General features: G+C 38.5%; 1 protein-coding gene across 16 annotated transcripts in view; it reads left to right on the forward strand.

Moving 5' to 3' along the window:
• Positions 1-12,850, forward strand: part of LOC132702239 (voltage-dependent calcium channel type A subunit alpha-1) — a 74,998-nt gene that overhangs the window by 20,863 nt on the left and 41,285 nt on the right. For all 16 annotated transcript variants that reach the window (XM_060670756.1, XM_060670758.1, XM_060670760.1 and 13 more), the window contains exons 2-8: positions 2,690-2,925; positions 4,920-5,026; positions 5,130-5,269; positions 9,532-9,632; positions 10,591-10,746; positions 12,115-12,338; positions 12,401-12,504. In XM_060670756.1, coding sequence (XP_060526739.1) covers positions 2,811-2,925; positions 4,920-5,026; positions 5,130-5,269; positions 9,532-9,632; positions 10,591-10,746; positions 12,115-12,338; positions 12,401-12,504 — 947 coding nt within the window. In that variant the 5' untranslated portion in view covers positions 2,690-2,810. The remainder of the gene's footprint in view (positions 1-2,689; positions 2,926-4,919; positions 5,027-5,129; positions 5,270-9,531; positions 9,633-10,590; positions 10,747-12,114; positions 12,339-12,400; positions 12,505-12,850) is intronic.

Here is a 12,850-nt window from a genome sequence, read left to right on the forward strand (position 1 = left end):
CCGCGCGACATTGCCGCTACTTCAAAGGCCGTGTCGCCGGTGTCGCGACACGCGGCAACCCTGCTCACCTACTGAACGTCTATCGATCGAATGCGGCCCTCCAGCAGCCCGCCAGTTTTTCCCGGCTGCGAAACTCACCCCCTCCCCCTCCTCACTCCTTTCGTCTCTCGTGTCTCGGTTTATGTTTTTTTTTCATCGACACAGTGGAGGGGGATAACGAAGCCGTGGCGAAAGCTCAACGGAACCAATTTGGCACTTTCCAAATAAATATTACATTAAAATAACGAAATAAGTGACACTAAAAAATAAATTATCCAATCATCTGCTTTTCAGTCAGAAGTCAAAAAGAATAATTTCCTGGCCTCGACAAGCGTTTTGACGTAGCATTGACGTCATAAAAGGCGACCCGAAATCATGTGCAGTGCTTAGTTACCTAATTTTACACCCCAATGGAGCTGTCAGGTTTGAGTCGTCGACTAAACTGAGCTAGGACGACACTACGTCTAAAATCTAATGTGTTTTTGAGGTATCTAGACCCACCAAATCAAACGTTATCTGTAATAATTACTAGTAAATATGTTTAAGCAAACGAGACAAATTCTTTCAAGAAAAGAAAATCTTTCCTTATACGTTGCGTTGGTCTACTATACGGCATTATCGGCTGGGCCTTTACATATAAAAGTGATATAAAACCATTAGGGAATTCAGAAAAGAGTCCTGAAAGCTATATTTCGACTTAACCGATAGTATCCCTTAGATCAGTTATTTAAGCATTGCACATATCTCGTGGCCACTTTACTAGAGAAAAGATGAAAGAAAACTTACCATTTGCAAAGAGACAGATATGGCAACGAAGATTTCTATATTATGGAAAAAAATTAAATAACATAATTCCTGCTTAAATGAAAATAGTGTATTTTACAACAAGTGCGGTAAACGGCATTTGACTCACGAGTTTATTTGACACGAGCGGAGCCAGTGTTTAATAAACGAGTGAGTTAAAAAGTTTACCGAACGTGTTGCGTACTATACTTTTTCAACCACCATTAGTTTTTGGGTGCATTTTCGCAAAATAACAAGAATGCATTCACTGACATGACCGTCAGAATTGACAAACATCAAAATTCAAAGAGTGGGAAGTATCTCCGAAAACATCCGATTGCTCCCAAACCCGTGCAGCAAAATCCCAGATAGTGGCTCGGATCTGTGGGAAACGAAACTAATGTGGAAAAATGACGCTTCCCGCACGCTAGATCGGTGTGTAATTAGGTATTATACAGCCGGGAGTAGAAAGCTATTATAACATCTAAAGGGTTCACACAGTCCTTGGCCAAGTTTAAAGCTATGGCTGAAAGCAACTTCATTCAATTAATTCAATCCATTATTTTGGTTTATCTTCCCTTGTTTTGGTCAGTTTATTTTTGTAGGCCGGAATTATATATTTTATTTTGTCTGGGTCATTTGTAAAATAAATATTCAAATTTAAATTTAATATGCTATTAAACTAAAACGTCCTGTACTCAGTAGAATCTTGAATCTTTATGAGCAATAAACAATTTGTTATTATTATTATCATCATTATCACTGTTATTATTATTATTATTATTATTATTATTATTATTGTTATTATTATTATTGTTGTTATTATTATTGTTATTATTATTATTATTATTATTATTATTATTATTATTATTATTATTATTATTATTATTATTATTTTAATTATAAAGCACCAAGACCTTTTCTGAAAGGTATTGACTATTCAAACAAATTTTTTCATTCCTTGGCACGGAAATTTCAAATAATAGTCATAATAATAACAATAATAATAATAATAATAATAATAATCTTTATTGTCTAGCAGATATAATATCCATTAACAAGGCACTTAATTCGACAAGTAACAACAAATAACCGAAAATACCGAATACCGATTATGTAGCAATAAACAGCATAGTAAAAATCGACCCAATCAAAAGCAACTATATAAAAAAAAGTGTAAATAAGACAAAACTCAAAACCGAAAAAAATAACAGTCACTAAAAGAATCGCCTGAACCGTGGCAACATACTCTTAAGGCCAAAAGTTGGTAGATAGAATATGTTCCAGCTGTCTATCAGAGGTCTACATAATTTAAATTAATTATAGTCGGTATTTTCAATCTCGTTCTATTATGATCAAATCGTCTTCATGGAAAGATACCATTGCACTGAAAAGGTAAAATTTTTTTTTTACTCCCGTCTGTAAAATGCCTAATTACACACCCATCTAGCGTGCGGGTCATTGTCGGTATTTTGGGAGCAATCGGATCTTTTCGGAGATATTTCCCATGCCTTGAATTTTGACGTTTGTCAATTGTGACGCTCCGCTCGTGTCAAATAAACTCGTAAGTCAAATGCCGTTTATCGTACTTGTTTTATAATATTGTATTAAAATGTCGTTTAAAATTTTTCTAACTAATATATTTATTGAAATTAGGCTGCTATATAATGGCCTTATAATCGAACTTGATGTAACGTAACTGAATGCCATTAATGCTTGTTAGTTTGTGTTTGGGGGGGGGGGGGGGGGGGAGATTTGACCTGTACAATTTAATACTAGTGAAGCGTATTTTTCTCGTGGTTATTCGCTGGTTCCAGCCGGGGTTGATAAATATAATGACCGTTAAGGGTTTTATCTTTGTTTTTAGGTTGGCCGCCGCCCAGGAGGCGGCTGTGCTTCAGGCTGCGCAAGCCAGAAAGGAAGGCAGGCCGTTGGGGGCAGCACACGTGTTGGGGGCAGCCGGGGGCTCCTTCTCAGCAGCTGATAGAATGGGCGGCCAGGCGGGGGGCCAGACGGGACAGCAGCAAGGCGGCTCCTCATCGCTTTTCCTCTTCTCCGAGGAGAACATCATCCGCAGATACACACGGTTCATCATCGAATGGCCATATCCTTTTCAAGCTAATAATAATTAAACAGTATGGGTAACAAAATATATGGGTGTTCGGAAATTGAGTTTGGAGACTTTGAGAAAAGATTCAACGTGGTAGAATAACGGTAGTAAGTCATGTAAGAAAAATTCAAAATCTTGATATCATTTTTAACGCAATTTGTTTAATTAACAATCAAATAAGTTGGTATGTTTAAAGTGTTTCAGATTTTTTTTTATTTTTCCTGTATTTAGACTGATATCGCAAAATAGAACAGATCGCCTCAAGCAGAATCACAAATCCTCAAACATTCTTACTCCTGTTTCAACTCGATAAGTGTTCTCGTTTAGCTATAAATCGAATTTTTTCTTTTCGACTCGAACTTTACTTGTAAAATTTTACTTGTAAACTTGTAAAATTCGAGTCCAGAAGACTTAATTGAAATTTGAAAAGGTTATTGTCACAATCCGTTAAAAATTAGTTTCTATTGAAATAGCTTATTATCCAAATCCTGAATACCGCCATATATATTTTTGCTACGGAAGAGCAAATGGATATTCAAATCAAACACGACGGTTTATATCGAAGCTTATACCAAGAGATACGTTCCATCTGCTAAGACATTCACCATATACACTTGGTGGCAGAGGATCATTCAAACCTGATAATATGATTGCTGATCATCATAACACTTCGTCTACCTACAATTTTGCCTTCCATAATGAGTTTCGGCAGCTCATATCTTGTACCGCGTGATATATGTCCCAGGAACTCAAGTTTGCGTTTTTTAATTTGCGTTTGCGTTAAAGAGCATTTCAGGTTCTTTGCCCATTCTTCCTAACACTTCCTCGTTTGTAGTTCGACTCATCCACTAGACTATCAGCATGCGTCTATAAGTCCACATTTCAAAAGCTTCCAACGTTCTTGTGGTTTTTATATTCAGCGTCCAGCCTTATAAGCCATAAAGCAACACGGGAAATACATAGCATTGCACCATTTTTGTTCTTACTAGTGATAGGTCCGGAGCCGGCAATAGTTTTTTTCATTTTTATGAAGAGTTTTCTTGCCTGTTACAATGCGTGTCAGAATTTCCTGTTTATGTTGAACGCCTTCATTAAATAGCAATTTTATACAATCAAATTTTGTTTACTGACGAGGATGCATTTAGTCGTAGATTTTCGAAATATCCATTAATGGAACATTGAAAACCCACATGAAGGAAAACATCAGCGCCGGTTTTCTATAAATGTCTGGGCAGGAATTAGAAGGAACTAATTTTTTTAACGAATCGCTCAATGGGGAAATGTATTTGCAACTTCTCCCAGAGGAACTACCAACTTTGCTGGAACAGAACCCCTCACAGTGGAGACAAAACATGTGGTTAATGCAAGACGGCATTTGAATATCGATGGATAAGTCTGGGCGGACCTCTAGCTTGGCCTCCTCGCACACCAGCTGGACCGTTTTTTTGGGGCACGTAAAGTCTTTAGTGTATGAAACACCTATAACAGATATCAATGATCTACGACAAAGAAATAATAAACGGTACCGAAATCATTGGAAATGGGCTAGGCGTAAAATAAATTGTAATTAGCGCGTGTACTGTTTAATCCCCGATGTCATTGCATTCACTTATGCCAATTTTTAATTTGTAGCATACTGTATATTTTTGAATTAATTTAGTTATTTATTAATTTTTCTCCTATTATTCCTTTTGTAAAAATGATTTATCGTCGATCGAGACGGAAAAGGGACCACGCGATATATTAACCCAATTACCCGATTAGCATGCGGAAATGGGTCAACAACTGGCAAAAGGGGTCGCTAAATAACGACGTACATGTTGGCTTTGTCGGACTCGCCACTTCACATTGATATTGAAGTCGTTCAAGATGGCGATCGATCTCGGGGTGCCTCGAAAACGAGCTGATTTTGCATGAAAAATTTTTTTGTTGAGTTGTTTCGAACGTTCATAAAAGTAATACAGTATGTCCTTAACCGCCTGGTTCACTCCATTCGAGTACGCCGTACTTTTGACAATCATAGCCAACTGCGTCGTCTTGGCCTTGGAGGAACATTTGCCTTGCGCGGATAAAACCATGCTAGCACAAAAATTAGTAAGTTTCAAGTAATTCAAGGGGAAAACAACCAAAATTGTCTCCGAACCGACCAAATAACTCAAAGGCTTTGTTTCAAAAACGTCACCTTTTACACTCGCAGGAAAAAACCGAGGTCTACTTCCTGGGCATTTTTTGTGTGGAAGCGTCGCTCAAAATCCTGGCGCTGGGGTTCGTCCTGCACCGCGGCTCCTACCTGCGCAACATCTGGAACATCATGGATTTTTTCGTGGTCCTCACCGGGTGAGTCTCCAACATCACGGTATATTTCTCTCGATGTACCAAAGCGTGACACGTGATGAAAATCTCACTTTTATTCTTCTAGAAACCCAAAAATCCGTTGAATGTTTTATAATTTTCTACGTTCTACAACTTGATATTCTTAGACTTTATCTAGGACGTTTCATTTCTGAAACGGGAGGAAAGAAAACATCGAATATAACTATAAGTATTGACCCTAATCTCCACTTAAGTTGGGTATATTATAAATTATAATTAAATACCGATGAAACCAAACTTACGATACTGGAGTTTGAACAAATTAAATTAATTTACAAAATATTTAAAAAGAGACATACCAGGTGTGTTCAAAAAGTAAGGTGTCTTGTGTAATTGGTCAGGCTATGTGCATTCGATTTTACATATATTTTTTTTGTTATGTCGGCACACATGTCCCTAACACGTGTTCCCAGTTTCAGCGAGTTTGCACGTTTATTTTTTTTTTTTGAGAAGCAGAAGGGTTGTGTGCTGCTGTAAAAAAAATGGAACAAACAATTTTGCATAAAATTTTGTGTAAAAAATCGAATACAGTGCCGTTAAACACCTGAAATATGCCATATGCTGAATCTACTTTGAGAAAAAAAAATAAGTGGTACAAGCTGTTCCAAGAAGAACCTACAATCGCGAAGATTGGAAAAAGTACCTCAGATCGATCAAATGTCAAGGTCGTACTGTCAATAAAGAGTATTACCTTGAAAATATGCGCCATTTGCGAGAAACGATACGGAAAAAAAACGTCCGGAATTGTGTGAAAACAATTCACCGATTTTGCATCACGATAATGCACCTGCTCACTTGTGTGTAACTAACATGGTTCAGCCACTATATTCGCCTGATATGGTCCCGTGCGACTTTTTCCCATTTTCAGAACTCAAGAAACCCATGAAAGGAAGGAGGTTTGATTGAGGTGATAAAGAGAAACTCAAATAAATACTTTTTGATAAAATCACCTTCCTTTTTGAACACACCTCGTATAAGAAAATTAAAACAAATGGTTATAGGTAAAATTTAAGTATACGGTGTTCTAAAAACTCTATTAATAATGATAATAATCTTCGACCGTTCTTTTGTTCTTCTAATTTAATCGACATCGTAATTTTAATCGTTGCCGATTTACCAACGGTGTCCTATGCTACGGTATAGTACACTGAGAGGAATAATTGCAGCCGGAGTGACGTGACATTTTTATATATACATACAGGTTGTCAGGCCGCAAAGGGACGTTATTCGTTTAAGTTCTACCCGATCGTTTTTTGCTTTGTTTTATGTATCGCAAAACTTTCGGAATGTAGGTCGATGACCGTATTCGCCGAAGCAAACGTCGACGTCGATCTGAGGATGCTACGCTCTTTTCGCGTGTTGAGGCCCCTCAAGTTGGTTTCGAGAATACCAAGTAAGAACCGTCGCCGGATATAAGTGCGACGTTTCGGTTTTCGGCACGGTTAGATAAGTTATCCGACCGCGCTGAAACCTTGGTTAGGTTTAACCTCCTCTTCCTCCTCCCGTTCCTCTTTCTCCGCCTCCACGACTCATAGCCGTTACTTTCTTAGCTTTTTGGTTGGTTCCTCGCAGTATGGGTGTCGGTTTTGTTGTTGCGTAGTGTCGACGAGTTGTTTCTTTTTTTTTTTTTTCATAGACATTGTTTTTAGGAGTCGTTCACAGTGACGTTGTTTAGATTTTTAGGACAGTCTCGTAGTCAATGACGTTACGTCCGAAGGACACCGTCCCACGGTGGGTCAGGGAGTAAACTTTATTTTTTCCTGGCCCACTGTGCGTCCTCAAAATTTTCTCTTTGTTCTGTGCTGTTATTTTTATTATAATTTTTTAATACATAAATAATTAATAACTGATCTAAAACCTTTGTGAATGTTTAATATTGTTGTTACGTGGAGTGCGTGGCAATATTGTTTCCCAAAAACGTGAAAGCTCCCTTCTCTTAATTAATTTTATTTTGACGCTTATTGTTGTATAGAGTAGACAACGATATGTTCTCTGACATGTGTAAAACTCACTGTTCTTTAATAAAATAATTAATTAGTTAATTAACCCTTTGCACTCGTATGCCGCCGTATTGGCACACCATGTCTTATCATTACAGCAGGTTTGCCCGTCTGTCATCCCCTAAGCTCATTTCTAATATTTCTAAATTGCTTTCTCGAACCTTCGTTCAGGACAGGTTACGTAGAAATAAAAGATCGCACGATATTTATTTTATACACGCCATCTTAAGTTGTTTATTTTATATCTGTTGGTGTATATATTTCAACCTCTTTAGTTCACAAGTGCACCATTTTTGCATTTTGAATATTACTCAGTTTTATAACTAACACGATTTGGGTAAGGTTCGGTGTACTTTTTCGGTTTACATTTAAAAAAAAATATTATATTGATGCCCCTGAAAATGATAGATTGGATAGTAATAATATTAGTGACTCTATTAGTTGTAGTGATATTATAGTTACAAAAAGACAGAGAACCGTACCTTTACCATCAAGTTCTACCGGCAGTGAAAAAAAAACGAGAATATAACACCACCTGGTAATTTTGGTCCATGGCAGGACGTCGCATGCCACGATCAGGTACCAGACAGGATTCTATTTACTTCTGTGGATAAACTGGTAGGACCACAAATTCCATAGATTTTTTCGAGCTATTTTTTACCGATGAACTAATAATAAAAATAGTGGAACAAACAAATACAACTACGCTAGACATAAAATAGCAAAACGTGGGTAGATACCACAGTAGAAGAGTTTACCGCATTTATTGGAGTTGTCCCAATCTGGGTACGATAGTCTTATCTAATTTCCAAGAGTTTTGGTCACAACATTCTAACGCAAAGATACCTTTTTTTAGTAGCATATTTAGAGGAGAACGATTTTTACAAATTTCAAGAGATATCTCGGTAGACGTATCTGTTGTTGGGTTTAAGGGTAAAATTATTTTTTATCTTACAATCCTAACAAGCCTACGAAATGGGGGATACGAATTTATGTAGGAAGCTTGACCTCGGAAGGTTTAGTCATACCTGATTTACCTGTGAGCACAAGGATGGTGTTACATCTGTGTCAAAAATTATTAGACAATAACCCAGGATAAAGAGGATATCATTTTTATACCGATAGATCCTATACGAGCTTGCCACTTGCAGAAGAATTGTTAAAATTAAATGTTCATTTGACGGGTACTATTCAAATCGGACGCAAGTTTATATCTAATATTATCAAAAAACCAACATTTATGGAAGATTACACATTTTCATACAGATCAGGTAATCTGATGTTATTGGCATATTTTAAGAACACAACCTATCAACAGAAGAGTACGTGAAGGTAACTTTCAAGTTGTAAATAAGTCAAATGCAGCGGCCAATTACAGTAAATTTATGGGAAGTTTCGAATGGTTGCGAAAGTTATTTTTCTGGGGACTCGAAATGTTTATTGTATAAAATTTCACAATAGGGCCAAAACATAAAACCAATGACACATCTAAAGTTTGTTCTTTAATTGGTTGACTAGATCACAAAAAACTTTCGGCAAGGGTCCAAAATTTCGAGCAGACCATGATCTGTAGATACAGAAGAGCGGCTAAAGGTAAAGTACAAGGCAGCAGGCGGGAAACTAGGCATGTTTGTGACACTTGCACCCTTACACATTGGTGACTGCTTCGAACGGTACCATACATTACAACATTATAGAATGTAATATTTTTATATTGTGTATGAATTTATTTAATAATAATGGTAGTGATTAAGATAATAATAATTATATATTTTTTTAAATACCATGGTTTTTATAAAGCGATTTCTTTTTTAATTTAAGAAAAACAATATAAAAAAGTCCGAGTAGACAGATAAGTAGATAAAATAATACGAGCGCAAAGGGTTAAGGCTGCGAGACATTTCGGACATTTTCGTGATATTAATAAATTTCAATTTGATGCTTTCTGTGATGTGATGTATAAAACTCTGTTTTCGTTAGAATTTTATGACAATAATAACTGAATTAAATGATTTGTGGGTGTTTTGGGGAAAATTCTACTACGTTTCGGGTGTTCTTCGAACGTAAGGTCATTGCTCGTAGCCGTAGCACATATTTTAGATTTCGCGGCGACGAAGCCAGATTTTTAGGACCGAAACCTCATAGGCCGTTTAGCGATAAACTATAGCGATACTTAGTCCTGTTGATTTTTTCCTTATTTTCGGTAGAATGGCTAGTATTTTGCAGGTTTCTCACGTTGTTCCCGCAAGATTTCATAGCAGTGGACCTGCGCACGTTACGAGCTATCCGAGTACTTAGACCTTTGAAGCTAGTCTCTGGCATCCCTAGTAAGTAGATGGGTAGACGTTTGGTTAGCGTAGACCGCTTTCACCACACTAACACTGAAGGGGGTCATTCATAAAAAAATATCACAATGTTGACACAAGATTTTTGTAAAAGAAAGTGACGATATCCTTTCTTGATCAGTAGATTCAATTAACTTTTAGTCGCTACATCGCTTCGATGATCTTGGGTCGGTCAAGTTAACTAAAAAATTCAAAATTATCTAATAAAATTTGGATTTTCCGTTTCTTTTATTTCTGGTAGCGACACGCTTTTAGGGAGTGCAGGAGGGGTGTATTCGTGACAATAGGATGTAAAAAAAATCGACTTAGTGGTTTATCTCGGCGCACATCAAACGGATATCTAAAATTTATCGTCGGCTTTCTGCCACGCGGTTATGTCTTTATTTGCGCCGAAAATAGCCTCAAAATTTTGTTAATCGATGAGACACTTGCGTTAAAATTAAAACGTTTTACAAGAGATACGCATGCCTCACGTTGTATAGCTCTCTGGACGGAGTAGGGTCTTGTAGTGACGCCGTCGTTATATAAGAGCACTCCGGACATTTCTTAAACGCTTATTTCTTGTAGCAATTCTCTTCGTATCTCGTTGGCTACGTTCACTTTTGTTAGTCATTGAAGTATCGAGTTATTTAATACGGAGTTTTAATCAGTGGCGTGCGGCGGGAGACGTATACCCCAAAAGGGGAGTGCCTCTTTGCTCGGATATAAGGCGTCTCAGACAAAACGATTTAATTGAGGTCCACGACCCGCACGCCCCTGACTTAATGTAAAAACGGCATTAATCTTGATCGAGTCTTATTTAAGATTCTTTTTCCGGGGAAGGTTTTCCACATTTTCTCGTTTAGTTTTAAAATACTATTCGAAACGGAAAGAAAATCGTCGAACTCGGAAAAAGAATCTCCCCGTCCGTCCAGCAACTTCTAACCATCGCGCCGTATAGGTCTGCAGGTGGTTCTCAAATCCATCATCAAGGCGATGGCCCCGCTGTTGCAGATCGGACTGCTGGTCCTCTTCGCCATCGTCATATTCGCCATCATCGGCCTGGAGTTTTACTCCGGGGCACTACACAGGACGTGTTACAGCCTCTACGACATAGGTAAGTGGAACTTTTCTACAGGTAAATCCCGTTCCGTATATTGTATTCGAGAAGGTATACTTAATTTTTCAAAGAAACTTTCACAGGCTACTGTAATACTTTTTACAAAACTTCTTGATTCCTCCTGTTGTTGAGTCGAACTTGCGAATGTTTCGTCAATCATGCTTAACTTAAAGTGGATCGTATTTTACTATGTAACTGTTTGAGGAGGGCGGACCTAAATTTTTATTTTTTTTTTAACTTTTGATACATGGTCAGCGATGTTTCGAATGTAAAAAAGGACAGCAGTGGCAAGTGTGGGATTGCTTGCGGCCTCATTGCAATGCGATATCTTTAATGTGGACTGAGATAGATTTACGGCTCTATAAACAAGAGAATTGATAACCGATGATTTTTGATTCGGGTGGTCATGTGACAATGCATTAAGGTATCGGTCTGTGTGCGTTAGGTCTACGGTTTTATTGACAAGAATATCTACTATTAAAATAACCTCCCATTATTAGATCCTACGCACACAGACCTATACCGCAATGCATTGTCACGTCGCCATTCGGCCCAAAAATCATCGGTTATCAACTCTCTTGCTTATAGAGTCGTAAAACTATCTTACCCCAAGTCACTGAACCCACAATTAAAACACCTTCACAAAATATGCTTCACCACAGCCTTCCAGAAGCAATGAGGCCGAGGGCAATTCTATACTTGCCTCTATTGTCTTCCCTTACATTCAAAACATCATTGACCACATATAAAAAGTTCTAAAGAAATATAACATCAAAACCAGATTTACCACCTGTCCAAAAATCTCTCATCGATTCGTCAAAGACAAATTTCCAATTGAGATGCCAGGAGTTTACGGCATTCCATGCATATGCGGCAAAGACGACGAAAAATATCAACTAGGTTCAAAGAACATGAAAGAGCCTTAAGACTAAGACAAATAAACTCATCAGCAGTTGCCGAACACAATTACGAAAGCGGACATAAAATTATTAGATAAAACTAAAATTAAACTAAAATACAAATATATAAGGAAGCTAACAATCTTAGCCGCGACCGCGAGTCAGTTTCATTTAAGCTCTGAAGAAGCCAACAGGATGATTGGCCAAACGTTAGCAAGTTCAACTCAGCATCAACCGACTTAGGAAGAATCCAGAAGGTTTGTAAATAGTATACTTAAAGTTTGTAAGAACAAACCTGGCAAAATTAGAATTTAATTTAAATATGCTACTGACAGTTCAAAATACTCTATCACCTCATAAATGGCGTTTCCGTTAATTGTATTGGAATCATACAAGGCAGCCTATAGGTGCTTAGGAACAGTGAAGAATAGTGAGTGACCGTTTTTGTTTGGTTGTGCTCTCGCAGAGGAGATCGTTAAGGAGGACGGCGAAGAAGTGCCGTGCAACACGGACAACGAGACGGAGGCGAAGTCGCAGGGCAGCAACTGGTGTAGGGACGGCAATTCGGTATGCCTCGAACGGTGGCAGGGACCCAACAACGGCATCACCTCGTTTGACAACATCGGCTTCGCGATGCTCACCGTATTCCAGTGCATCACTATGGAAGGCTGGACCGCTATATTGTATTGGGTGGGAAGACTCGCTCCTGTTCGAAAAGGAGGGGACTTGACGTATTTCTCTTCGCGTTGCAGATGAATGATGCCGTGGGCAGCTACTACAACTGGATGTACTTCGTGCCTCTGATCGTGCTGGGGTCATTCTTCATGCTGAACTTGGTCCTCGGCGTGTTGAGCGGGTAAGCGGTTTCGGTTTGATGGTGGTGGTGGTGGCGGTGGTGGTGATGGTGTTGGGTATGTGGGTGCGTTCGATCAGACCACGTCTCTGTCCGCAGAGAGTTCTCGAACGAACGGTTACGCGTCGAACGTAGGGCGAACTTTTACCGCACGCGAACGAAAAATCGATTCAACGAGAGCTTCGGACGGTACCTCCTCTGGATCACCGAAGCAGGTCTCAATTTACACCGATAGAGTTGCGCTAGAGGGTGTGCGCGGGTGGTGGGTGTAGACGCGGGGGACGGTTTGTCGGTCGACGCGTGATGAAATGTAACGTCAAAATGGCGTCCAAATTTACTTCTGGCTCTA

The sequence above is a fragment of the Cylas formicarius genome, unplaced genomic scaffold (genome assembly GCF_029955315.1).
Source record: "Cylas formicarius isolate icCylForm1 unplaced genomic scaffold, icCylForm1.1 PGA_scaffold_5__7_contigs__length_24384050, whole genome shotgun sequence".
Taxonomy (NCBI): domain Eukaryota; kingdom Metazoa; phylum Arthropoda; class Insecta; order Coleoptera; family Brentidae; genus Cylas; species Cylas formicarius.